The following is a 26,925-nucleotide window of genomic DNA, read 5'->3' as shown; positions in this document are numbered from 1 at the left end:
TCTATGAATGAAAAATAATTTCAAGAGGGGTGTGTGCAGGTGCTTGCGTGTGCATGTGTGACCAAAATGTGATCTCTACCATCTGTTTCTTTCTTCATAGATATAATCAACTCTTCAGTTTGATTGACAGTCTGTGGCCGCCTTCGGTTCCCATAAGGGTTCACAGGGACCTGGTGTGCAATCAGGCAGTAGGTATCCCTTTGACTCTCTTAGCCGATATGAGACTGCTGCCCAACATGCTGCTGACACCCTTATGAATTTAATCCGGTGTATAAAGCACAAAGAATTCTAAAATGTACAAGGTACACATACTCTAAGACCAGCACTGAGAAACACTGTTACTGAATAGGACTACATGGTATTATTCTTTACCAATCAGTATTCCTACCCAAAACTCTATACCACTGTACTAATTACCAGTACCGTGGTATGCCACTCTACTTCTTAGTACATTAACCACTACTTACACAAAACCACCTTTCCTTTACCTTGAAACAAATATAATCTAAGTAATTAGGTAGTTTCTACCAAAATTATCCTACCTAATTATAACTGTTAATAGTTTTTGTCAAAATGCACTAACGCAGTGAACTGCATCTAGGTGTCCAAGTACACAGTACATATAAACAGGCTTTGTCATTTTCAGTTCAGCACTTAGTCAGCAAAAAATGGATTGTAGTTATACACAGGAAGTAAATATCCTGTGCCAAACCAGTAGTGTTTCACATAGGGCCCAGCCCACTTGTCACAGTAGACACAACCTTGCAACCTCCCTTCATCTGTGTTTCGCTGAATTAAGTCCACAACATCTTCAGAAACCTCAGCAATAAGGTTTGGCATCCTGTATCCAACCCATTCAAGTTCACTTCTAAACCAACCATATAGAAAACCACCTTAGACATAAACCCACATTGGCCTCCCCAGTAACTAAGGCCTTACACAGCCCCACCGGCAAGGTTACAAATTTCATACGCAAGTTTTCTTTTCACAGTTGACAAATTTCTAGACATACTAGATTTAACCTCCATCCTTGCCTATCCTTGTCAACCATCCTTGTCCAAAGATTATCATTTATCTTCTGGAGAAGCCATCGGTTACATGGTACAGCAGTTGTCAGTGTTGTCATGTCAGCTATGTATGTCCTAATTGGAGGGAGCTGTGTTTTGTCCTGCAGCGTCTCCCCACATACAACCCACTTAGAAGCCCTAATCATCCCCTCCATCACCATCGTAAATGCTTACATTGAAATAGTAACGTTTTGCTGCCAATATATACCATACTCCCCTTTATTAAAACAGAACTGAATATCTTCAAAATAATATCTTCAAGTAATCCTGTATGGTACCTGGAAGAACCCAAATGCCTTCCATAAGAGATAATGCAGTACTGAGCCAAATTTATTTAATTTAATTTAGGAAAACCACATGCAGGTCCCTACCCTCTTTCTTGGCTATCTGAATCTGCTGCCAAATCAGCTACGCTCCATCAGCTATGCTCCAAACAACCTGCAAAGTCTAACATCCTTGTAATACGTTCATTGATATATCAATCACTTTGTAGTATGCAGCCAGTTTCCAGGTGATGATACTAAAGAAAATCTTACACTCCAAGAAGGCTTATAGGCCAGAACTTCTCAATGGCTACAGCATGCTTCTCATTTGGAATAAGAATATTCCCTGCTCATTTTCCATCATCTTCCATAAAAACTTCAGATGCACTTTTAAACACCTGATAACAGGACTCCTTTATGTCCTGGTGCAGAGCCTGCCTTTGCATGATGCACCAAGTCTTGCACTACACTTTGGTGGGCTGACATCCATTTGCCACTCTGATACCCACTGATTGAATGTCTGCTGGCAGCTCCAGCTCTTTTGCCTTATCCTTATAGGAATACACAATATTGAAATCCTCATCGTCATTCTTTCCAACTTTCAGCCTCCCAGATTTCTCCTTACTAAATAAGGTCTTAACTTTTAAATGGATCCTTACAGAAAGCTACCCTAGCATTCTCATTCTTTTTTCTACTTTTTCTTCAGACCTCTGCTCTCCTCAATACCGCCATACTAGATACAGCACAAAAATATTGTGACTTCTTACAAAGACATTTGACTTCACTTGGGGAGGCTTGTGTGAGTGCTTTGTTGCTGTGTTACTGTTGCTCTGTTTTCCTGCGGCTGATACCGGCATTCAGCTGGCAGCAGCTGTTCTCCTATGAATTATTCTACACTACATTTTTTTGCTGGTTCCTAAATGAAGTAAATGAAGAGGGACTACCCTGCATGCACTCTGCTGAGAGTCAAGGTGTGATCAGTTGAGGATCCATATTATGCTGCTGTTTCTTGTAGGTTAGAGTTCCAGCACCCAGCTTCTGCTACAGGCTGGCTGGGCAGCAGAACGGTGTGGTCGTTCGACTTATGTCCCCATTATACCGTCCACCTGTGGTTCAGACCCTCCGAGAGATTTTACAGGTCACACACGTGCACTTGTATTGATTCATTAATATATTTATTTACTTTAAAATGTATTAAAATTAGTTAGCATCCAGTACTAATACTGTTTGTTTTATTTGCATTGTTTTCTTTAGTCTTTTTTTTTTTTTCCTCTTTTTATTTTTTTTTTTCTATAGGATCATTGCACTAGTTTTCGGTGCAGTTTCACAGCGACTGTTGTTTATAAGCGAGAACAGGTAAATGCATGCAGAATCTTATTGATTCATCATTCTTCTTGAGTTTTGTTTTGACTACCAAGGCAGAAACACTACTGCAGTTCAATTAATTTGTTTGTTTAACAACAGTATTGATTCAGGCATAACTTTACTATGAATACTGCTGTGGGCAAGAATGCAGACCATTCTTTTCAGCTGCCCCTCAAATTCGTGTTCCCTCTAAGATAGTAAGTCCTTGGGCATGCATGTTTTAAACTATGGTTTAAAATGTATTTATGGTACAATTGTTTTCTATTTATTTTGATAAAAATAAGTAGAAAAATCAGTTGTGCTGTGTTTGTCGACATCATATGGCACAAAATATAAGCACAGATGTTTCCTGATTCTGATATTAGCTTCTAGAGAAAACACTTTACACAGATGAAATAGAAATGCAAATCTATTGCTCTATTGCTCCTATGACACTTTCAAAAAGTGGTCTTAACATGTCTCCAATGTCCCTAGTGTAAGCGTATGTTCCCTGACTGCCCAAAACAAATAATTGATATTCTAGTGTCTAATAAGTAATGCATGTTTTTCCCTGGCATGCTTGTACCAATGACACAATAGACATTCCAGAGTGTAGGAGAGAAAGATTTCTTGCTGTTTGTGACGGACCACAGCCTGCAGGATGAGCAGAGTTGTGGGATCAGGAACAGGACACTGCCTGTGCATGTGAGCTCCTCCTGCCTGCTCCACAGCTCCATCAGAGAGGCCATCACCTCCTCCCAGACTAGGCCCACGCTGCACTTCAGAGACGCTATGATGGAGCACGGGAAGCTGCTGGATAGTACTGTAACCTCCAATTTCCAGTGATTTGAAGGCTATAATAAGGGAACTGAGAGAAGCTTGTTAATAAGGCCTGATTTATCTGATGTACACATCAAAGCCAGTAGTAAAACATTTTGCCATTCCTAGCCATAGAACAAAACTCATTTTCTCAATCATCTGCTGTAGGTCATATATTCTGCTGGGGGCAGTCTGTGCTGCATTTTGACTCTGAGCAGGCCCTAACTTGGAGCCCATCACCGCCCAAACCCTTTCTGTTGGATCAGCTCAGCCTGGAGAGCCCATCTTGTTCACTCTGCACTCTCACAGGTCAGTACATTCCAACCCCCTCTATGCTGTAATGGATTGGTGCATTCCAGAAATCCAAAGATTTCTGAGAGCAGCATGCTAGTTTCCTTAAAACAAACCAGTTGTTTGTTGGGTCTCTCTTTGTTCTTTTTCACTTTTTTGGGGGCCTTCTTGTGGTTAGTCATTTGCTGCCCTCAGTTTCTCCTGTAATAGGCTTTTTCATAGTTGATCTGGATCTCATGTTTGGTTTGGTTCTCAGGACCAGTGGCTGTAACGAATTGTTCTTTTGATCAGTGGAGGGTATTATTCTCCTTATCTGATTTTACCGTTACTTCTAGTCCTTATTTTACTTCTGTTCTCTCATTTTAGCTTTTGGTACATATTTGCAGACTAGTCTCTGTGAAGTAAATACATATAGCTGACATAAACTGCATCAGAGTCGTCCAAATATCTTAGTGGTGAAGTCTGCAAAATGTGTAAAGGATGTCACATGTGAATATGATCACGTTATAGTATTTTTGTTAGGCTGTACAAATTTGTTTTACAGTTGATGGGTTCCAGATTTCTGCATTGTTGATATTCTGTCTATTGAAGTTACTGTGGTTAACAAGTAAGTTTCAAGAACTTTTAAGTAAGCCTCAGAATTGGACATTCGAGGCATCTGCCGTGTTGTTTGGCAGGTTGTCATTCGGCAGTCTTTCTTCCTACTATATATTCATTTAGGAGTTTTGTTACATTCTTACTAGCCATAATGTGTAGTGTCTGGTTGAGACCCATTGCCTTTTAATACTTCTTCTTGGTATGTATTGCCTGTTGTGCAGGAGAGGTGGTGGGAGTGGATGAGGACTCTGCTTACTCCTGGCTCTCCTGCAGACAGTGTGGCAGTGACCGCTTAGAGGCACAGCAAAAGCAACAGTAAGGCAGAAGTCCATTTGAAGTTCCCTATCCTAAGCCTTGACGCTGCAGTGTGAATATTTTTACACCTATATTACCTGCATTGCCTGCTAAAGTAAGGAGTTTGCATAATACCTATTGCCTGAAACTCAACTGCTCATGTCCCGTAATATTAATTGTGACATCTAAAAGTAACATTTTTGACTAACTGTAATTAGTACAAAAAAATGTTAAGTCATTATTACATGGTTTAAACACATTAAGAGGCATTTAATCCCCTAATTAGGTTTCCATTAGTTTTGCCACATTAGCCTGTTAGCTCTAGTGCAAAACTGACTGACTTTTTGCTAAACCATTCCTTTAATTGAAGTCAGTGGGGATGACTACTTATGTTTACAGCAATGCAGTAAACTGTAAACAAAGCCAAAAGGTTCAAAGCTGGAAAGCCTCAAAACTTCATCTTAAACAAGGACAAATCATGACTAGATTTTTTTTTCTTTCAAAAGCATGAGATGAAAATCATATGCAACTTTTTTTTCATTTTTTGTTTATTACCTGATAAAATAGCATGGATAAAACCTTAACTAAAGCTGAAATACTACTCTCTCTAGGGAAGTGTTTCTTTGTGCAGAATGTGGAGTAGTGGACAAACCAACCACAAAGATGCAACTTGAAGTATTTCTCAGTTGTCCTTCATTAACTCACAGTACTGTGAAAATTAAGGTGAGCTTTGGAAACATGTTTCAAGAATTGCAGGTTTTTAATGTAAATATTAGTGTATTTCCATAAACTGCACATGTAAACTCTCAAGAGAGGAAGGAAAATGTAACAATCTGCTCTTCTTTGCAGCATTTTCATTACATCTCATTATCCCCCTATATTTTTCCTAAACACTAAGAGTATTACACTAGCATCTTATGAAACTGAGATGCAAGTAGATTACATGTACACTGCTAGTAAAACATGTAATTTCTCTCCTACTGAGTCCGTAATGATACTAAGAAGCTGCATAATACTAGGACACTAAACGGCACACTAAAGCTTCAGGTACCCATCTATGATGTGCTGAGTAGTACATGACTGTCATTGCTCATGTATGATTGTGAAGAAGTGCACCATTTTACACACTTGCTTATAATTTGCTTATAGCTTATTCCTCAACATCTTTAAAGCTCCTTGACCAAAGCATCCTAGCAATTCACTACTTTACATGAAATTACTTACACGACATTAATATTACGCTACACTAACATTTACAGTTGTATCTTTTCAACAATTAATTTTGTTTGTGTACTTTTTTACAGCTGCAACAGAAATCCATAGTGTCCCTCTTAAAGTCAACCGGATATACTGAGGTGAGATTCTTCTCATGTTCTCTTTATTGTAACTGTAAAGTTTTTGTTTCAAATCAGTAGCATAACCCAGGAGAGATATTTAACCAGCGCTTGTAGTAAATACACCAAACCATGTGATTGCCCTGGTTGTAGCTATAATTTTGCTTATTTGAAGGGATTTTTAATAACAAGTATTAAGTAACACTGTCAACATGTTATCTTATGTTTATATTCTGCCCAAGTGGGTGGAGACTGTTATGATGTCATTGAAATCAGAGCAGGCAGCCTCTATCACTGATCAGAAACAAGAGCCCACCAGAGCTCATAAGCCATTGATGTACCTGATTTAAGACTTCTATTTCATCTTACTGCTCACTGAACCTAAGTGCACACAGAACAAGCAGCCTAAGAATTCCAGAGAAATTGGTATCCAGCATTTTCTTTCCTGCATGCTCTAGTGGTGAACTTGATTTGATATTCATTGTGTTTGACAGCGTCCATGTTTTCAGGCACAAAATTTTGTTTGCTTATTTGCTTTGATCCACAGGGATATGAGGTGCAGAATGTGCTTGGGAAGAAAGTTGGCCCTCTGAGTGCCTTCATCCATGTTATCAGCAAGCAATCCACCCTTTGGATGGGTTTAGAGGAGATTGTTCTATGACCCACCCTCATGGATACACCTGTGTACCTTGGATAACCTTTGCATCACTCATCTGTCCATTACCAAAGGAAACATAGTATATTGCCAGTCTAAACATAAGTACAAATGAATTGTTTTTACATACCCTTAAGCCTGTAGAGGCTGAGATTTCTTGTAGCATCGTCAAATGTTGCTGTTTTTCTCATGCCATGAACTGAATAGGATTTTAAACACTAATTTTGATTAGCTATGGTCTTGTTCGTTCATTTCCATTGCAAACAGCCTCTCAAACATCCACATCATCTTCCACTCCTGTTAATGAACACCTGGAGCATAATGCTACCAGTGTAACTGTACATAGAACATTTTGTAACGTGTATTGCTATAGGGCCTATGCTATAAAAACACGGTGTGTACATTTTATTTTTAATGTGGCATTGTCACTGTGGATGTTTTCATAGTACAACCAGGGAAAGAGAACATGCCACTAGTGAGTGTCAGTTTTGCATGGTTATTGATGAGCTGGGGTAAATTTCTGGTTTGAGTATAGCTAGTAATCTGTTTTTCGAGTAGTAGCAAGACACGTCGATTCACTTTGAGTGGTCACGCCCCATTGCATGCCACCCGATTCAAGACTGCGTTCATTCATATCGACGAGCCAAGATTTCATGTAATTTTATTACTCATTTACTAACAATGTTCCAGTTTTTGTACAAACTATATATAAAGTTTCCAAAAAAAACATGCTCTGGCATCAATACAAAGTGGAATTATAAAACGTACCATAACGTATGAAGTTTGTAATAATTTAGAATTTAAAAAAAAAAAAAATCCGAAGATATTCACAAAAAGGGCAGCAACTCGAAGTTCAGTGCCAAAGTTCAGCTGTAACTCAATGCACGTATGCTACAGCGTAAATGCATATTCAAGTCCCTTGAGGTATGTTCGAATAGCTCGCTTCTAAAAGGCAAGCTTTGGTAGGTTTCACGTGTCACCGACTGTCAGCAGTAGCACGCGTTTCATATGCTGAATCGGGAAGCTGTTTGAAGAAGGCTCTGAGACTACTAAGTTCACGCGTTAGATGATCGATAGTTTTATGCAGGCGTTCGTTCTCTGCACTCAGTTCGATCAACTTTTGCTGCATTTCCAAATTGCGCCGCTTGGCCTTGTCCCTGCTTTTACGCACAGCAATGTTATTCCGTTCGCGTCGTTGGCGATATTCCGGACTAAATCGGTCAACAGTCTTTTTAATCTTGTCTTTTCCCGTCCTCCGTTGTCCGGATGGGGTGATGGACTCCGCAGAGAGTGGCTCCGGCGTTGTCGGAGGCGTTGGCTGTCCGGTATGCAAGCTGACGGAGGTCTGAGCGCAGGTCTCTATCTGCGAGGGCAACGACGAAGACATGTCACTGTCACTCCAGTCATTCTCCTGTTTTATTGGCGCACTGAAACTTCCTTTTCCGAAATCCTTTGAGACGGAAAACGCGCAGTTTGACAACTGCATGTTGCTTGATATTGTGTTTGGCTGGTATAAGTCAGCCTTTTCCTGCTTTACAGCACTGTTGAACAAATCAGCAAACAACTCGTCGTTGCAGAGTTCGAAGTTTGGTGCTGAAGACATGGAGTCGATGTAAACGCTGAAGTCGATGGCGCTTTCATCATCATAAATGGCATGAGCGTTGCTTAGTTCGACCATGCTACTGTCCTCGCTAGTGCCATCTCGCATAGGTTTATTGTCTCCAGGGACACCGCTCAACTTATTGTCGTAGAAGTTTGTAGGCTCCATCGCCCAGCTCATATTGCATGGTGGTGACACGCACTGCGAATCCAAGTTGTAGGTGTCGCACATGAACGCAGCTGTCCCCGCCGTTTTAAACAACTGCGTGGTTAGCTGAATGATTTAGAAACGAGAGGGCTCCTGTTGTCTCCGTCTGGAGAAAGCAGTTCCTGTTACGCCAGGAGTTTTGCAGGCTAGGCTAAACCATTAAACCGCGTACAATATTCCCAACTATAGTTTAAGGCTCGATTTCCTGACTCTTCTGGAACAGGTGTCACAGTCCTTGTTGCTCTAAGGCAACCTGTGAAACTCAAGTGCATAAGTATATATTCGCTGCTTACGTCAAAGGTTCACCACCCCCTTTGTGAAGCCAGTCATGTCCAGTGCCAGTCACATGTTCCGCCTCAATTCCCATTTTTAGGAGAGAAGGGTGTGCTCTTCAATAGTGCAGACGCCCACCAGGCTACTACGAGTAGACTTTGAGGAAGGGAACAAGTCTAAACAATTTTCTTTCTTTCTTTTTTTTTTACCATCAGTCAACACTGCGTTTGTCACATTAACCCATATAAGTTCTTTACACCTTATTTTTGCATAACAGACTTTAGCAACAGTTGCAGGAGATAACGTCATTTGTAGGTCTACTTCATAAGCCGACTTCATGAGTTTAGAATTACATGAATTTATAAATGATAATAGAGAAAGAACGTTGCTACGCCAGTGAGCTACAGTTGTTATTTCATATTCTGTGATATTTGAAATTAAAAGTCAGGTTTCTATTTACGCTATAAAAGGACATCACATGCTCTTCGAAAATACTGGATATTCTGTCAAGGCAAGCAGTGAATTAGTCACTTTAAATCACACTGAGACCATGTGGATCTTTTATTTTCCACTCTGAGCGTTGCGACCCTTGCTGTGTTTATGGACGCCCTCTGGCGGACATAAATATCGCAACTTCACCCTTCACACAACATGCCGCTTTCGTTTGTTTATTCTTTGCTTGTGTGGTGCGCCGAATAGTTTTCTATAGATCCGATTTATTTCGTGGACCACGGACCAAGGCACCCGAATGACCCGCTTTCCAACCCGCAACCAACATAAAATACAATCCATAGTGACGTTATCAAGGAAAATCTGTGTCGTATTAGGCAACCTTGCACGACAGTATCCTACTTACATTTAATAATATAACACTAAGATTTCACCTTAATTTAAGTTAGATAAGCAAAGCTTTCCTAATTCCCTAACCTCCCCGCCAACTATTCAACTTCAATCCAACGCCCCGCCCTAGCCGTTCGTCAGGACACGTGACTCTTTGTAGGTTTTGCCGCGGAAATTTTGGAAGAAACCAAAGAGATGGTGAGTCATTTACTGTACAGCTGTCTGAACATCAACACAATTCAGGACCATTTAAGCCTCCTATTTCTGGTGGAACTAATTTAACGTATGCCACTACTGCCATCAACCTTTCGGAATATGGATTTCTTTATTGAATACATACACAAACGTATGCCTCAAATGTTTCCCCTGCCGGAGATGTTCTTGCGCCTAGTTTCTGGATTGGTCTAAATTCTCCCGCGAAATATACGTCACGCAAGCGATTTTGCGCCACTCGGTGTCTCTTTGGAAAGAAGCTTCGTAGACGGTATATTTTGTGATCATTAAAATATATATTTTAAAGATATTGTGAGATATAGAAAATGAAGAGATACATTTGTCTATTAACTTTCTCTGTAGTTTATGTGGCGTATGTACAGTTTGTGTTTTTAATGAGAAGCCGTGGTATGCCATTAACTGTTTAACTACAGTTTAATATAACCTAGAATAGCGGGCACAAGTTATCTGAAGATAGACAGGGACTTCCTCGCTCCCTCCTTCGTTAGGTATTCTTGGTTAGTGGCCTGATTGGCTTTTGTCTGATCCCTCATTTAAGCTTGTTGGTGTTCGTAGACTTTTGCGCCTATTTCAAGTCGCTTTGCTGCTGCTTTTTCATTGCATTGCTCTCTTGCTGTTTTGTCTTGTTAACTAAAACGCGTTTACGTGTGCCATGTTCGACTTAACAGCCAGTAATGTTAACTGTTTACATGAAATTTTACGCAAGCGAACTAAGATGGCTAACTAGTTGGTTATCTAAAAGGCTCAGTCCCTCCCGCCTCCCAATGGCAAACTATCCTAGCTAGTTAGTAAAAAAAAAAAAGGCTTTGCCATGTTCGACATTTTCAATGCCTTAAACTTATTAAATGTTTAATTGCTTAACTGTTTAAAGCATGTGCTTGAACTCGCTTTTCTTCTCTGAATGTGCCACTAGATTACTAATTCGGAATAATCTGCTTCTTAGTGAGAGGTCAAGATGTCGTCTCCATCCTCCAGTGCCCGTAAACGTGTCAGAAGTAGCAACCCATCTACTCGTAAGTTATCACACATTCACCGGTAACTACAGAAACATTAAGCTGTTGTAGAGCCAGATGTCAGACAGTACGATGTATGTAAAATGTCCATCCAGAGTGCTATGCATGGACTTGGCTAGCTAAATGTTCTGTGTTGTCTGGTCCATCTGTTGCATCTACTGCATGAAACCAACATTATTGTACACCACAATATTATCACCAAGTTTCTTACTCTTAACTGTCATATATTTACTTGTGTAAAATATTTGAAATGTCTGTGTGCACAAAGCTGCTAGCGAGGACCCTCTAACCCCACGGCCCCACGGGGCCCAGGAGTCCTCAACAGGAGAGCTGCAGCCCCTGCCCACCTCACCTGGCACAGACCTGCAGAGTCTAGCCCCGCAGGACACCTCACTCTTCTCCAGCCCTGTACCTCGGCGCTCTGGTACGTACTCGCCTTTGGATGATTTGTATGATGTGGCTGAAATGTGAAGTCAAGTATGCAGTCTGAAATAGTTTTTTACATTAGTTTTGTCTCATTTCTGTCAGTTTCACAGAGTGAAGTGGACGCAAGTTCTCCACTTATCTATGACACACCCAGCCGTGGAACTCCGGCCAGGCAGCGTCCCGACCTCGGTTCTGTCAGAAAAGCCCCGCAGGTGGACCTGTGCTCTGAGCCTGTGAGTGGGAAAGCTGCGGGTGTCATAAATCTGACCGAATGTAATTTAAAGCTACATTTTGTGGCATCTGAAAATAAATTAGAAGTTAGACTGTGAAATAAGAGCTTCAAAGCGGATAAATTGGGTATGATGCTTCAGGTGACCCGCAGTAACAGTTGTATTCATCTTTTAACCTGGCCATGCGTTTGGTGCTCTTTGGTCTTGGTTGCTGAATCTTCAGGTATTGGTGTGAATTAACTTGTTCTTGCAGCCATCGGGAGACGTTACGGCCCCCAGTGAGCAGAATGCCGGGCAGAAACTTGTCATATGGGGCACTGACGTCAATGTGGGAACCTGTAAGGAGAAGTTTCAGGTAACACCTTATGACCATCCATATACAGTATATAGACTCTAAACCTCACAGATCTCTATATCCGACGTGAATGATTGTTATATGTAAAATTTCACAAGAATATGGCTTGATTTAACTGTTCACCTTCCTAGGCATTACAGAGTGAAATAGGCCATTACAGAGGCTTTAAACCGAGCTTTTGTTTGTTTGCAGCGTTTCCTGCAGCAGTTCATTGACCCCACCTCACGTGAAGGTGAGAACGTTAGTCTGGATCTGAATGAACCTCTCTACATGCAGAAACTGGATGAGGTACGTCACCCTTGATTATGCATGTGTAAGGCCTTAGTGTTTTATTGCCAATGTTCTCTTTGTGTGTGATGAAGAACTTTAGTAAGGGTGAGTAAGATTTTATGGTGTTCTTGATAGTGGCATTGTCCATGTTGTCACTGAGACGTCACCGGTGTGTTGCAGATCAGTGTTGTTGGGGAGCCGGTGCTGAATGTGAACTGTGGTCATGTTCAGGCCTTTGATGCCGACCTGTACCGACAGCTCATCTGCTATCCTCAGGTAACCCCCGTCTTTCCACTTTAGATCACATGGCTGGGGAAGCTGGAACTTTTCTGGATGATATGGTCTGTCAGTGCTGGCTGGTAGCAGAATTTACCAGCAAAGTTGTTTGGCGATACATGGGTTTGATGTGTGCTCAGTGAGTCAATAAAGTCACAAGTCACGTGCTGACCTGGTCTTTTGTGTGACACATTTTGCCATGTTTTTAATTTAGCATAAGATTTAAAATATTTTTTTCTGATAAAGAATGATGTGGGTCTGAAGAGTATTAGGTAGGGCAATCTTGCTGAACTTGCTTGAGATGCTGACTAGTAAAATATAATCTTGGGTGTGTGATGAGCTGCACATTATGATCAATACTGCAGCATCTCTTTTGTATGTGTGTATCTTTGCTTTTTGTGAATAGTGAAATACATTCTTCTGCCCTCTGAAAGCTAACTTAATTTTCTCGTTCAGAGTATAAATGCACTAACTTTAAGCCAATTGCTTTCTTCTACTCAGGAAGTAATCCCCACTTTCGATATGGCAGTCAATGAACTGTTCTTCGACCGTTTCCCTGATTCTATCCTGGAGCATCAAATCCAAGTGCGTCCCTACAGTGCCTTGAAGACCAGGAACATGCGTAGCCTCAACCCTGAGGGTGAGTCTTCCTCTGTCCCCTGTCCACTCTTCTCATACTCGGAACTTTGTTGAGGATGAAGTCAGTGCTGTGAAGAATAATGGCTGCAGCTCAGTGTACTTCCTTTAGTGGTTACTTGTTCATCATGGTGTGGCCTGTGGTGTGGGTTGATGTTGGCATTTTGTTCATTTCTCAGACATCGACCAGCTCATTACTATCAGTGGCATGGTGATCCGCACCTCCCAGCTGATCCCAGAAATGCAGGAGGCGTTTTTCCGCTGCCAGGTGTGTGCATTCAGCACGCAAGTGGAGGTGGACCGAGGACGCATAGCTGAGCCTGCAGTTTGTCGCAACTGCAACACCACCCACAGCATGGCTTTGGTGCACAACCGCTCAGTCTTTTCTGACAAACAGATGGTGAGTACCTTGGGGCAGATGCATGGATGCAGCTCATCAGATGGACACAGTGCTGAAGCCTCCAGCAGTAGTATGGAGGACATGTACTGGCTTCTGCAGTTCAGTGGAGATGAGGTTGGAATACTCACCTCCACCTGTGAAATTCTCTTTTCAGCATTTTAATCATGTTTGACAGATCAAGCTCCAGGAATCTCCAGAGGACATGCCCGCTGGTCAGACCCCGCACACCACTGTAGTGTATGCCCACAATGACTTGGTGGACAAAGTACAACCTGGAGATCGGGTGAACATTACAGGTACGCGCTGCCCTCCTGATGTGCTTCTGCCTGCCCCAAGGTTCTGGAAAAACAGTTGCTCATTGTGTAATTGGACAGTAATGAACTAAATCAAACATTTAAAAGTGCAGGCCATTTCAGAGCTCTGACCCCTTGCGTTCCTCCACAGGCATTTACAGAGCGGCACCCATGCGAGTCAACCCACGCCAGAGCCAGGTGAAGTCTGTGTACAGGACCCACTTCGACGCCATCCACTTTCGCAAGACAGACGAGCGGCGTCTGCACGGCCTGGATGAGGAGAATGAGCAGAGACTCTTCACGGAGGAGCGTGTAGCCACGCTCCGCGAGCTCGCAGCCAAGCCTGACGTCTATGAACGGCTCTCGTCTGCCCTCGCGCCCAGCATCTATGAACATGAGGACATCAAAAAGGTGCAGTGCATGTTTGTTTGCCTATCGACTACTTCTGGTTTATACAGAAACGTATTTGTTAGTATTTAATCACTACCTTATTTTACACATTGAAAGGAACTCTTGCAGGGCGTGTCCTTTAGCATATCATTGCCAAATGCTTGCGACTGTGTCTTTTGACAAGATGGTGGGTATCTTCTGACTACCTGCCTAACATGATCGATCTTAATTATTTTGTGGTTTGTTTGTTTTTTTTTCAATGAAAATGAACAAAAAGTCTAGCAGTATTTACTGGTAGCTAGTGAGGGATAAAGTTTACTACGCTGGACATTTTTAAAATCTTAGTCTCGGCTGCTTTCTTGCATCATTAGCATTAGACTATTCTAGGTATAGCATGCGCATCATTAGCAATTGAATTTATAGTCCATGAAAAAGGCAAATTGACCACTACAGCAGTATATAGTGATCAGTTGTTTCTGCCATATCCATCACCACACTAATGCACCCTTTTGATGTGCTGGGAATGTTTCAGGGAATCCTGCTACAGCTGTTTGGTGGCACACGGAAGGACTTCAGCCAGACGGGTCGTGGCAACTTCCGCGCTGAGATCAACATCCTGCTGTGTGGTGATCCGGGCACCAGCAAGTCGCAGCTGCTGCAGTACGTGTTCAACCTGGTGCCCCGTGGGCAGTACACATCAGGCAAAGGCTCCAGTGCTGTGGGCCTCACCGCGTACGTGACAAAGGACCCGGAGACACGGCAGCTGGTGCTCCAGACTGGCGCGCTTGTGCTCAGCGACAACGGCATCTGCTGCATTGATGAATTCGACAAGATGAGCGACAACACACGCTCTGTACTGCATGAAGTCATGGAGCAGCAGACCCTCTCCATTGCCAAGGCAGGTGCACACTGGCATAAGACCTGTACAGCTTTAGTTATTAGTCCAGACACACTGCTGAAGTAAAACCCTGCTGACCCATAGTGGTTTACATCTAGTCCAGATGCTTTCCATTGCTATGGTGAGGTGCATTTTTAATTAATTTTGAATGGTTTATAATTGAGTAGCACTAGACAGTATGTCATTCAGTCCATGAGTGGTGGAACCTAAATTGATGGTGCTCTCTGTGATGCTTTAGGCTGGAATCATTTGTCAGCTGAATGCACGGACCTCTATCCTGGCAGCAGCCAATCCTGTGGAGTCGCAGTGGAACCCCAAAAAAACCACCATTGAAAATATCCAGCTGCCTCACACACTCCTCTCCAGGTAAACTAGGGTCTAATGCACCTTGAAACTGCTAGGTGCTGTTATGAAGCTGCTCAGGGCTTCTCCCAGCATTGAGAACCACAGGTCCCAAAACGGTAGTCCCTCACCCTCTGTCTTCTTTTTTTTTTTTTTTGGTCTCACTCTCAGGTTTGATCTGATTTTCCTGATGCTGGACCCGCAGGATGAGGCATATGACCGGCGTCTGGCACACCACCTGGTGGCCCTCTATTACCAGAGTGAAGAGCAGGTGGAGGAGGAGTACCTGGACATGGCCGTCCTTAAGGATTACATTGCCTATGCCCGCACTTGCGTCAGTCCGAGGCTAAGCGAGGAGGCCAGTCAGGCGCTTATTGAGGTATGAAGGAAGCAAATACGCTTCCGTCAGGAGTCCAGCACTGTCCTAAAGTGCTCGGGTCCTGCTGAACTCCACGATGTTGTGTCCCTCTAGAACTAGTGCTTCTCTTTCATTCATTCTCTTACATTTGAGGAGTTGTTTGGTACTGACTTTTTGGTCATGACTTCCAGGCCTACGTGGACATGAGAAAGATTGGCAGTGGGAGGGGGATGGTATCTGCTTACCCTCGCCAGCTGGAATCTCTGATCCGGCTGGCTGAAGCTCACGCCAAAGTGCGCTTCTCTGACAAAGTGGAGACCATTGATGTGGAAGAAGCCAAGAGACTGCACCGAGAGGCTCTGAAACAGTCTGCCACTGATCCCAGAACAGGCTTTGTGGATATCTCCATCCTCACTACAGGTATAAGTTTAATCCTGACATGCTGAGTGAAAGATATGGAGAGTGTGTGATGAAGTGCATGTCTGGTAGATGAATGAATGATGGATCACTTGCTGAGTTTCAACATGTTTACAGAATGAGAACTGCATCATGTTTTATGAAGTCAGTGTATTTGAATATTGTCATGTTAAGCAGTGGTATGTTTTGGCATTGTTGTGTGTAGGTATGAGTGCTACAGCCCGGAAGCGTAAGGAGGAAGTAGCACAGGCTCTGAAGAAACTCATCCAGTTGAAGGGAAAAACACCAGCCTTGAAATACCAGCAACTGTTTGATGATCTTCGTGCACAGTCAGAGGCTGTAAGCTCACTCACTCACACACAGCTTTACTAACAGAATGAATGTGCATTCATTAAACCCAGGTGGCAATATTTAAATATGTGATTTGAAAAATATGAATTGTCAGGAACAAACTTAGTTTTAAGGGGAAACCTTGAGCTTTGACTACCACCTTGTAAGTACCCTTGTTTTTTTTATTTCAGGCCATAACGAAGGACATGTTTGATGAGGCCCTTAGAGCACTTGCAGATGAGGACTATTTAACAGTGACGGGGAAAACCGTGCGTCTGCTTTAAATCTTAACACTCACTAGGATTTCTCCTTCCTGATTTAACTCTGCTGCTTTATTTTGTCTGTAGAGCAATGCTTTATTATAGAGTTGATTTTGTTTGAAGACTTGTTCTGGTTTGCAATTAAAACTGCTGATTTTTGTCTGCTTTTTGTTCATGTTTAATCCTTTTGATGTTTAAGGAGAAATAAGTCATTTTTATCATCAAAAAGTAGCATACATTGATTCAGTTTGTTTGTTTTTTTTAATATAGTGCAGCTTACATTTGAGGACCAATGACTCAATTCTCACGTGAGCTGTCATGTTTTATAGAGAAGTTCTCGCCTATAGAGGAAGCAGCATTTAAGCCATGTACAGAATCTCATTCAGGCACTTGGGTGTTAGTATAATGAGAAGAATAATTGGAAAATTGACTTGTAAAAGAGAAACAATTGGATGGAAATGAGGTAGTTACGAATTTAAATTATATAATTTTAACATTTTCCCAAAGCTTCCCTAAACTTTTCTTAACGACCTTAATTAGCGAGGCTTTCCTGAAACAATTCCTGACTAAAGTAAGCCGCTACTACGTACCCTTTCTCGTAAATGAGAGACATGAGTGCGATTCATAAAGTGCTTTATTTGGATTTTGCCTGCAATTCTGCACCATGAAGATAGAGGCCGTGAAAACTCAGACTGCCGTTATTATTTTTTAAATTTTTGAAAAAAGAAACTACAATGATTTTCCAAAAATGTTTTCTGTTCTTCTTAAGGGTTCTTCATAAGGGTCCAAAGAAAAATATCGGGTGAGCTGGAAAATGGATGATTCCGCACTTGCATACTGTCACTGTATGCAAGTATGAGATATAGAGAAATAAGTCTGGCTGCTTTGTCTTCATTTTTAACAAGGCGCCTGGTCTGCTAATTATGAAAGTGAGAAAATTGGGAACCAATAATTCAACATAGCGTGGTTTAACAAGGCAAACCAGCAGGTGCACATCTCTATTTATTGCTTATGTCAGACACAGCACGAACGTTTGCGGAGCACTGTATTTTTGAGGCATCACAGTTACGTGCACGCGAACTTGTCGCTATCCTAGACTGCTTAAAGGACGGATGCAAAAAAATGAACATGAGGTTGCATGGCTTTGGCACACCTGTAAACCCGGCAGGTGATGGTGAATCACCTTCATTTTTAGGTCATTAGTTGACTGACTGACTCAGGGACTTTGTGCACGTGTGTGTATAACATGCTTTTCTTTCGCTGATGTTGTATAACCTGCATACGTACAAATGATTCTGTGAGATTCTATGTGTGAGAGCGTGTGTATATCGATTTTTATCTATTGTACAACTGCTTCGAATACGACTCGTTTTATGAAATTTTCGGTATAATATGTTTTTATAAAGTTTACACGTTCCTTTAAGATTTGACAGCGTGAAACCAAACGGACCGGGTGGAAGAAGTACTTTAAACTCATTCGTTAAATTTCGGACAACGGAGGCCTTTGGGAAACTGAGAACTCACTCATTCTTTCTTCACGTCTTTTGTTAGGTCGATAAGAATGGTCGTTTTGTGGAAATTCACCCCAGATAAATTAAAAGATGTATTTAGGTTTATGGGAATAAAGATACATGTCACATGCATGTATCCAATTGGTGTTTTAGCAATAAAAGAAATAAATGAATGACTGAAGTCTTTACAACATTCATCTTGCAAGCTTCCATTTCTACACTGTTCTAGTCTGGCTCTAGTTTAAAAAAAATGTAACATGTCACCAGCAACTTCAAAGTAGATCACTGTAACTGTCTCCCATTCTAACTTATGCCTACAAATCTATCATAGAGATATCTGATTTCAATGTCCTTGAGTTCACCAAGTACACTGTTCTTCTACAAACAGTAGTAGATCTAGCTGAGCGATCAGGACAATATTTACTGACTGTATGAAAATCCGAGCAGTTGAATTTTCTTTAAATGGATAGATTACAGTGAATTTAGAAAGTTACCAAATATAGAAACCTTTCAAAGTTTCCACATTTGGTATGCTTAAGACCTATTTTTAAATGATTTCAAACTGGGGTTTTTTTCCTCATCAATCTACACAACACTTCCAAAAACAAAAAACAGATTTTGAAATGTTTTGTAAACTTATTCTAAATAAAATACTGACCCTTTGTCATGACAGTAACAGTTGAACTCTGGTACAGCCTACTTCTATCAATGGTCTTTAAAATGCTTCTCCATCATTGGAGTACACTTGTGCCTAATTGAATTGACTGTACATAAGGAAAGGTCTCACAGTTGATAGTACATGTTAGAGTGAAAAGCAAACCATCTGGTTGAAAATATTTACTGTATAGCTGTGACCCAGGCTTGTATCAAGTTCTGGGGAAGAATGTGAGTAAGCTCTGCATCATTTGAAGGACACAGTAACCTCCATCATTCTCACATGAACAATGTACAGAACTGCTGATAGTCTTCTCTGTGTGGCTTCCCTGACAAACTGAGTTACTGGGGAAGAAGGACACAGTCAGACTGGTAACCAAAAACCCAGTGGACACAATGAAGCAGCTCAGGATTTCTGTTGTGGACATAAGAACAAACAGATGGCCAACAGCCAGTGCAGCACTGGAACCTGCTTGAAGTTTGCCAAAAGGCATCTGCACAACTCAGACCATGAGTAAGGTCTGGTGGTTTAATGAAACAAAGACTGAACTATTTCATTTCCCTTTAGGGATTAAAAAATTTGTTATGCTTTAGGCCACAGTTCCCAGTGGTGTGTGTGGAGCAGACCAGTCACTGAGAATTGATTCATTAAGACGGTGGCAGCATCATGCTGTGAAGATGTTTGTCTGTGACAGGGACTGGGCTGCAAGTCTGGATGTAGGCAGTGCTTGAAGTTGGCTGGTATTCATTGGTATACAATACCAACACTTCTACATTTTACTCGTTGGCATATCGTGACTTTTCTTGCATATTGGCATTTCTCACAAGCACCCCATACTCTTTCTGCCCTCTCCATATCCAGTTCTTGGTGATACATAATGACAAACTATGTTACCTGGGGGCACTGTGATGCTCACCTGTTCCCATTCTCCCTACAAGTCTAGTACAAGACAAGTAACATTAATGCTAGTCTATGTAATGTTAATGCTAAATAATGACATTGGCCTGGCTCCCAAAAGGTGCGAAGAGAATGTGGGAGTCAAACAGACATCAGAGCTTCAACCAGAACCAGTACTAAATGCAAGCTGGGAGCAGCATGCTAACATTAGTACCACTCCTAGCATCACCAAAAACACCTCTAAAGCTACCACTACCACAGCCAGCTATGACCAATAACGTCAGTAAAGATGAATGGCCCAGTATCCTTTGGGGCAAAGTAGCTTCACAACCAGAGCCTCTTTATTCTGTGTGGGAGACTAAAGAGGGTCTCCAAATGCTACTCCTATCGATAACGTAAAAGGAATCACGTCGTCTTAGGCTCTGATGCGACCTTATAAACGTCTTGCTGACGTTTTTTCTGGCGTTTGAAATGCAAATCAAGGTCCAATAATCAGATGTACCGACTATTTTGTTTTTTAATTCCATTTTGGCAATTCAGTGTAATAAATCATTTAGACACTAGACATCCAGATGAAGCGAGCATCAATAGATCCCCTGATTGCCTCGTCACACCCCATCTTTTCAATGCAGTAGTGGTGACGTATTAGTCAACTGTCCTGACGTCATGATATCGTGCGCTTCTGGATTTGGCTGAAGAAGATGGCGGCCTCCTCAGGTTTGTCTAACATTAAGTGAAATTTATAAATAATCTTTTGCAACACTGTCTAAGACATTGTATCAAAAAGAACAAACCGTTATTTTGCGCTCAACTTACCAAAATCGTCTCGCTAGGGAATTACGTGATCTGTGTATTTTGTGTTTACTTAGCGAGTTCCTTATATAAAGTGTGCTGTCCTGACATCAGTTTCTGCTCTGAGGTTAGCGCTATCAGCTGGCGAACTGACTGGTTATTGTTGAGCTATTTTAGTTTAGTCACTTATTTTACTTTAGTCACAGAATTTCATAATGTCAGAATTTAATAATGTAGTACCAGCTAATGTGTGTTGGGCTGGTAGCACCAGCTCTTCACGGCCTGTAGCAATTGCTGTCAAATGACAAGTAGGTTAGCTGTTGGGAAAAACTGCCTTTTTCTTATGGTCCATGCTTACCACAATAGTATGCCCATCCCAAGAGAAACTAGAAACTAGCTGGGTATCTGCTAGCTGTTTTTAAATTGTGATTCATCTAAATTTAAACGCTAGTTTGTATGTTTGTTATTATTTAGCTAGTTAGCTGTGCTAGCTATCTTTGCTCTGACCATGCTGTTCGCCGCTTTGTAGCGACGACATAACCTAGCTAGCTAAAGTTCTTGGATTTAAAAGTCATTTGTACTTCGGGTTGGCAGATATATGTAGTACTTTTTAATTAAGTGCGAAGCTGGCTGTTTAGTCTACCCTGTTTTTTAAGCCTTTGCAAAATTCGTAAAATGAACCTAGGTGTATCCAGCCAGCCATAATTTGAGGAAGTGTTACAGCGAGGGCTCGTTTATTCAGGTGGGACTTGTTAGCAGTGTTTGCGAAAACTACTGCGATAGCATTCCTTTCACATTTTAAAAACTAGATTAGAATAATGTTTGAATTACTTCACAAAGCTATACCACCCACTTTTGTTCATTGTGGATATGTCTCACGCAGCGCTTTTAACAAGGTTTAGCTATACTAGCTACCTTACGACAGGCCGCGTACGTGTGTTTTGGGTGACAGTATTTAAGGCTGGTCCTGTGTTTTTAATAAGGTATTTACGTGTGTTTGGGTTAGTTGCGCAGTCCTCTGAACGCTTTTGAGATTTGCTAGGCGTAATTTATCATATCTGGTTTGCTTCTTTTCCTTACATTACTTAAAGGCCTTTTTACTTTTTCTGACAACCGACGTTGTGATTCACAACTGTGCTACTGTGATTTTGTCCTTTTAAAGTTGGTGAACGGGAAAAAATTTTCTTTTTTTGGCAGTGCGAAACGTTCACGCAGTGTTGACACCTGTTCTACCTATGTCTTAGTTTTCTTTGCAGTTAAGAATAATTAGAATAATTTAACAGAATACGCAAGTTATTTCAGTTAACGTCAAAGTGTCAAGCTGTTCTGACTAAGAACTGTTCTTTTTTACATGAGTTGTCACTTTTATAGGAGTTAAAGTTCCACGCAATTTTCGTTTGTTGGAGGAACTGGAAGAGGGACAGAAAGGTGTTGGAGATGGCACAGTAAGCTGGGGACTTGAGGATGATGAGGACATGACTTTAACACGATGGACAGGAATGATCATTGGACCTGCGCGAGTATGCTCAACATTTTTGATCTCTCTCTAAGATAAAACTAATCATTTAACATGGTGGTTTTGTTTCAGAGTTATGGAATGGTAGACTTTCCTGTAAGTTCTGCATCTTGTCAGTTCAATTTTGAGCTGAACATTTTATTTACTGAAGTGCACAGACTTGTTTTTCTTCCTGTAATGAAATTTTAAAGTAGCTCTTTACTTTACTTTAGTTTCTTTATAAGCATTCTGAAAGGGGTGTAGGGCTTAAAATATGCTATGCCAAAAATGTCAGCTATCTTCCAGATTCTCTCCTGTTCTTTCTGTGCCATGTGGCAGTGGACGTGCACACAGTTCATTCCTTAAAACAAAAGATAATTCAAAGGCTTAGCTGTATCAGGTGAACATACAGTACTTAATCATTTCTGGCTTCTGTGATGTGGATGCACCCAGAAGTGCATAACAGAGCTATTTTAATGTTTGCAGCAGGAGTGGAATGATTTATCATGCCAATAGATAACTGCTGGCATGCCATGAGTGCCACAGTTTAATGACAATGGGTATCATATTTATTGGCTTTCGCACTAAAATTAATTCACTACTTGCCAAGTCTAAACAGTTGAGAGCGCTTGTATGCAGATTAGCTTTAAATTGAATGAGATGATCAAAATAATTCAAAAACAACAAAAATGTTAAAAGAATCAAAATAACTAATTTCAGTTGCTTTGCCTAAAGGTGTTTAAAAATTATCTACCTATAAATACTTTCTTTGTAAATAATATGAAAGCTACTCTGCATCTCAGTACTTCATTGCTGGGCACCACATGCTTGAGGATGACGTATACAACTCTTTCTTTACATGTAATGACTGATCTTGTGATACTGCTTCTGTGTGGTTTGGCTATTACTTGCAGTACAGCATTCTAACCACTTAATTTGTTAGCAGCTGAAAGATGATGGGTAAAATTGACCAAGTTAATCATGTGAAATGTTTTGGTTTAGTTATAATAATGGAGCAAGATGACCCATTGAGAAATGTCAGGTGTAGTAAAATAGTGTAGACACCTGTAAGCTGAGAGCTGGGTTAATTAAGATATTTAGGCCAATATGCTTACATCTCATTTTGAACACATTTTAAATTATAAAATCAACTGTGCATGCATGGAAGTGCATGAGTGTATGTTCATGTAGTGTAACATGAAACTAAAGCATTGAATGACAGTGAATAGTGGTATAATCATATTTTATTAGAAGCTCCCTCAGGCACAGGTTCCTGTTTTTCTCTGTGCTGAGCTTCAACAACATACAATCTGTTAATTTTTCTTCTTGTTTCTCAGACTAATTATGAAAACAGGATATACAGCCTGAAAGTGGAGTGTGGACCTAAATACCCTGAAGTACCACCGAATGTTAGATTTGTAACAAAAATTAGCATGAATGGAATAAATAATTCCAATGGGATGGTAAGTAGTCTTTTAGATTATGTAAATAGTGTGGGTTTTCTTGGTACAGAATTTGATTTTGTCCAGCTTTCTGGTTTGTAAATGGGGAAATTGACACTTGGATCTGGGCTCCCAAGCTTTTTCAGACTGGACTGTGGCCCGCTGTATTTTCCACAGACCGCCACAGAGTAGGAACATGTATTGCATAAAATATATTAATTTTGGCATTAAAAATAAATTTTTCCTGTTTTTCATTTCAGGTGGATGCACGTAGCATACCAATTCTAGCGAAATGGCAAAATTCTTATAGCATTAAAGTTGTTCTTCAAGAGCTAAGGCGTCTAATGATGTCCAAAGAGAATATGAAGCTTCCTCAACCACCTGAAGGACAGACGTACAGCAATTAATTGTTAAGATTGTTTTTGACCCTCTGTCTTAAACCTTACTCTCCTAGAAATGTCTCGTAAGTCATCAGAGAAAAAAAAAGGAATAAACAAAAACAAAGAATTTGTTCACTCCACACATGAACAGGCAGCACGGAAGGGGCTGGATTGGACATTTCTAAATGTTTAGATTTGAAAAATTAATAAAGCAAAGCCCATATGTGAGGCACTGTGTGAAAAATTCTATTTTAAGATTGAGTGCACAAAGCTTTCTCCTCTAGTAAAGTTGTGTTGACCATAAGCTTTGTTTTCTAACCGGGTTTTTTTTTTTTTTTTTTTGGGTAGGCCAAAAAGACTGGTCTTGCCGATCTATTATATTAAGTTACAATGGCTGGACATCAAAACTAAATTTAAGATATGTACATGACAGCATGCCTAAGACAACTTGCAGTTTAGTTTGGGGAGAGAAAGAAAAGGTATACAGCTATGTTAAATTGTTAGATGGATTTGTTGGATGTACTGGAGCCCCTCACTGACTCTTATTGTAAGGGTTACTAAAGTGTGCCTGCAGACTTGTATTACAGTGGGGAATGAGTGAATGGTGGTCTTTTTTGCCCCCCACCCCCTTTTTTTAATGTGACACTTGCAGTTTGTTTCAGTGCAGTATCTTTTTAGCATTTAAACAGATGTTCAGTTCTGTTCTCACTCAAACCATGCATTTACCTCCTCCTATAAAATGTCTGGTGCATTAAAAAATACCCTTCTACATTCTCAGGCCTGTACCTGTATGATTTCATCTATGAGTTTACTGTATTTGCACATATTGCTATCTTATGAATTTACTTAACATGCATTGCTAGTTTAGTATGGATTATTGCATATGATAATTTTGTACAGTATGGCTTAATGTCCTGTTCGGGTGCTTGAAATCATTTTTGCAGTTTTAAGTTTGTATACCCACACATAGTTTACCAATACTTCCCTCTCTATAATAGAGCAGCAACTCTGATGTACCGAGATGTGATTAACGTTATTCATCAAGTAAGCCCTCACTAAACTTCAGGAGCTGCTTGTCTGCCTGATTTTGATACCGTAGGATTGAGCATTGATGTATGAACTGTTGGGCACAGAATCTCTGGCCACTCAGTCATTCGCAAAATGTGGATTCTTGTTAACAGAACTTGTTAATGCATCTCGATAAGTATTTGGTCCCTTTTTCTTTATTTATTTTTTTTAAACAGCATATATTATGGGTATGTTAAATTTGTGAGACAGGCTGCATTCAGGATAATAAATCGGATATTGTGGAACATGAGCGACTCACGTGGCCTTATGTCTGCTGTGGAACCCCAGGCATGTTTATCTCACTCTTACCTTGTTCAGCATTAGATCCTGGGCCACTTTTTACATTAAACACTTGTTCCTTTTGTATACAGGCTTACAGTTGTATATTATATTTGAACACAGTGTTTGCTCAAAGGTGTCTCCATATTCAATCTGTTCTAACATTAGATTTGATTACGAATATTTTATAAAATATATGAAATGAATATTAAACTGCTTACCTTGACAATACATTGTTCCACAGGCTATAAAAGTAGTATACACTCTAGTATACGCTGATTACAGTCTTGTGCTTATTTGGCAGCCTCTGGATTCTGTGGCCCCCCACTTTGCTGTCATCATTTTGTTTCTCTCTCCTTTGTGTCTCCAGCAGACCACCTAGTTAGGCTTATATCCTCTAGTTCACCAACAGGTCAAAGTAGCTGTTGTATTTTGAAGCCATTTGGCGGGGCTATATCCACAGTTATAATATCCACGGCTATATCCAGTGTTTTAATACACTTTTTCCTCTTGCATGGCCAGCAGAGGGCAGTAGGCTGTCTCTGGGCCTTAAAACTATAGCTTAATTGTGAGCTTGCCAAAGGGACTCAGGGCAGTGGCGTGAGTGCCAGAGCAGTTGTCTCATGTCCTCACTTTGTCCTGTAACTGTGTGAGCTTGTGTGCGTGTTAGTGTGCATAATTGGCACATTATTCTCGGCACTTGTAAGTAATTTGTCTCTAACTGAGATGCTTTCATCTTAAATTTGCAATGGGGTGAGGGAGGGTGGACAGGCAGTTGGTTAGACTGTCTGTCCTTTACTCCACTGCCAGCTGCAGGGCCTCTTGCTACTGAGCACACTTATGCTTACATTAACTGTTACAATTACATCTTGAAGCTTTAGAATAACACTTTTTTTTTTTTTGTAATTCATAATTATTTTTCAACTTCCATAGCAAAAACCTGGAGATGTATATCAAAACCTCCAAAACTGCTTAATGGTGCATAGCAAAGTCTACTTCAGGGATATATGGTATGTACCACATTTTTTAGATACAGTTTAACTGTTTGGCTTATGCCAAACATAAGACTGTCTGTCTTATTTGTCCTTGACAGAGCTGAAATTAGTGACAGGGTTTCTACCAAGGCCATAGCCATGAACTAAACGGGGGGGATTTCACTAACTCATGAGATGAAATTATCACTGAATATTAGAGGAATATCTTACATTTAAATATCTTAAATTGTTCTTAGGATGAGACGGTTGTGATGTGATTACTTGGTCATAACCATCAATATTTGCTCATTTTCTCACTCACCTCTATATCACCTGCTCTCCTTGACCAGTCAGTATCATCATACTCACTCCCTCTCTCTCTTGACTCTGAATGAACCAGAGTGGACAGGAATTAAATATAATGGCTAAACTAGTGACGAGACAGAATCTTGATGCATATATGAAGGCTAACAAGACTCTGTAGATTAGGATGAGATTGTTGTAATGGCATTATGTGATCTTCACTATCAAATTTTTTTCCTTTTCACCTCAAAGTCACCTGCTCTCCCTGATCTGTCAGCACCCTCATGCTCTCTCTTCCTATCTCTCTCTTTACTCTGAATGAATCAGAGTGAACATAAAAGAAATATCAGTAAAGAACTGGTATTTCTTGCCATGATGCTCAAGAATGGATTATTGACAATTTCTTATCTTACTGGT

The 26,925-nt window shown here is 40.8% G+C and overlaps 4 protein-coding genes across 11 annotated transcripts in view; 3 read left to right on the top strand and 1 right to left on the bottom strand.

Annotated features, from left to right (window-relative positions):
• Positions 1 to 6,895, top strand: part of spidr (scaffold protein involved in DNA repair) — a 37,001-nt gene extending 30,106 nt beyond the window's left edge. For 3 of the 6 annotated variants that reach the window (XM_027016945.3, XM_081695905.1, XM_027016944.3), the window contains 9 exons: positions 101 to 188; positions 2,346 to 2,468; positions 2,627 to 2,686; positions 3,275 to 3,494; positions 3,662 to 3,802; positions 4,603 to 4,696; positions 5,287 to 5,398; positions 5,980 to 6,030; positions 6,557 to 6,895. In XM_027016945.3, coding sequence (XP_026872746.2) covers positions 101 to 188; positions 2,346 to 2,468; positions 2,627 to 2,686; positions 3,275 to 3,494; positions 3,662 to 3,802; positions 4,603 to 4,696; positions 5,287 to 5,398; positions 5,980 to 6,030; positions 6,557 to 6,670 — 1,003 coding nt within the window. In that variant the 3' untranslated portion in view covers positions 6,671 to 6,895. Of the gene's footprint in view, positions 1 to 100; positions 189 to 2,345; positions 2,469 to 2,626; positions 2,687 to 3,274; positions 3,500 to 3,661; positions 3,803 to 4,602; positions 4,791 to 5,286; positions 5,399 to 5,979; positions 6,031 to 6,556 lie in introns of those variants that run through there. The other 3 variants (XM_081695904.1, XR_014116842.1, XR_014116843.1) reach the window with 3 other exon arrangements.
• A 413-nt stretch (positions 6,896 to 7,308) lies between these two features.
• On the bottom strand, positions 7,309 to 8,731 carry cebpd (CCAAT enhancer binding protein delta). The gene has a single exon (XM_027016948.3). It carries the CDS (start codon positions 8,493 to 8,495, stop codon positions 7,641 to 7,643), a length of 855 nt encoding a protein of 284 aa, XP_026872749.2. The 5' UTR covers positions 8,496 to 8,731; the 3' UTR covers positions 7,309 to 7,640.
• A 62-nt stretch (positions 8,732 to 8,793) lies between these two features.
• On the top strand, positions 8,794 to 16,876 carry mcm4 (minichromosome maintenance complex component 4). Of its 3 annotated transcripts, none has more exons than XM_081695908.1 (17): positions 8,794 to 9,782; positions 10,762 to 10,831; positions 11,100 to 11,255; positions 11,360 to 11,490; positions 11,741 to 11,842; positions 12,035 to 12,130; positions 12,293 to 12,388; positions 12,890 to 13,028; positions 13,204 to 13,424; positions 13,600 to 13,720; positions 13,869 to 14,128; positions 14,640 to 15,005; positions 15,244 to 15,371; positions 15,519 to 15,726; positions 15,897 to 16,125; positions 16,328 to 16,461; positions 16,644 to 16,876. In XM_081695908.1, exons 2-17 carry the CDS (start codon positions 10,774 to 10,776, stop codon positions 16,734 to 16,736), a joined length of 2,538 nt encoding a protein of 845 aa, XP_081552034.1. In that variant the 5' UTR covers positions 8,794 to 9,782; positions 10,762 to 10,773; the 3' UTR covers positions 16,737 to 16,876. The 3 variants fall into 3 exon arrangements, with proteins under 3 accessions (XP_081552034.1, XP_026872727.3, XP_081552033.1); XM_027016926.3 differs by lacking the exon at positions 8,794 to 9,782 and adding an exon at positions 9,797 to 10,068; XM_081695907.1 differs by lacking the exon at positions 8,794 to 9,782 and adding an exon at positions 9,797 to 10,068 and having other exon boundaries at positions 10,732 to 10,831.
• Positions 16,877 to 20,396: 3,520 nt separating this feature from the next.
• ube2v2 (ubiquitin-conjugating enzyme E2 variant 2) lies at positions 20,397 to 24,658 on the top strand. Its single transcript, XM_027016953.3, has 4 exons — positions 20,397 to 20,492; positions 21,939 to 22,087; positions 23,400 to 23,525; positions 23,765 to 24,658. The coding sequence occupies exons 1-4, from the start codon at positions 20,477 to 20,479 to the stop codon at positions 23,909 to 23,911; spliced, it is 438 nt and encodes a 145-aa protein (XP_026872754.1). The 5' UTR covers positions 20,397 to 20,476; the 3' UTR covers positions 23,912 to 24,658.
• Positions 24,659 to 26,925: the final 2,267 nt, after the last annotated feature.

Source organism: Electrophorus electricus, chromosome 14 (assembly GCF_041902795.1).
Source record: "Electrophorus electricus isolate QZ-2024a chromosome 14, ASM4190279v1, whole genome shotgun sequence".
NCBI classification, from domain to species: domain Eukaryota; kingdom Metazoa; phylum Chordata; class Actinopteri; order Gymnotiformes; family Gymnotidae; genus Electrophorus; species Electrophorus electricus.
The sequence above is the reverse complement of the archived record's forward strand: the minus strand, read 5'-3'. Positions and strand labels throughout refer to the sequence as shown.

Excerpts from the sequence above, each read along its gene's own strand:
- cebpd (XM_027016948.3), bottom strand. The coding sequence starts at position 8,495 with ATGTGCGACACCTACAACTTGGATTCGCAGTGCGTGTCACCACCATGC.
- mcm4 (XM_081695908.1), top strand. The coding sequence starts at position 10,774 with ATGTCGTCTCCATCCTCCAGTGCCCGTAAACGTGTCAGAAGTAGCAAC. Across the intron at positions 13,029-13,203 it reads GCGTAGCCTCAACCCTGAGG|ACATCGACCAGCTCATTACT; the intron begins GTGAGTCTTCCT and ends TTCATTTCTCAG. Across the intron at positions 13,721-13,868 it reads AGATCGGGTGAACATTACAG|GCATTTACAGAGCGGCACCC; the intron begins GTACGCGCTGCC and ends GTTCCTCCACAG.
- ube2v2 (XM_027016953.3), top strand. Across the intron at positions 22,088-23,399 it reads TGATCATTGGACCTGCGCGA|ACTAATTATGAAAACAGGAT; the intron begins GTATGCTCAACA and ends CTTGTTTCTCAG. Across the intron at positions 23,526-23,764 it reads TAAATAATTCCAATGGGATG|GTGGATGCACGTAGCATACC; the intron begins GTAAGTAGTCTT and ends TTTTCATTTCAG.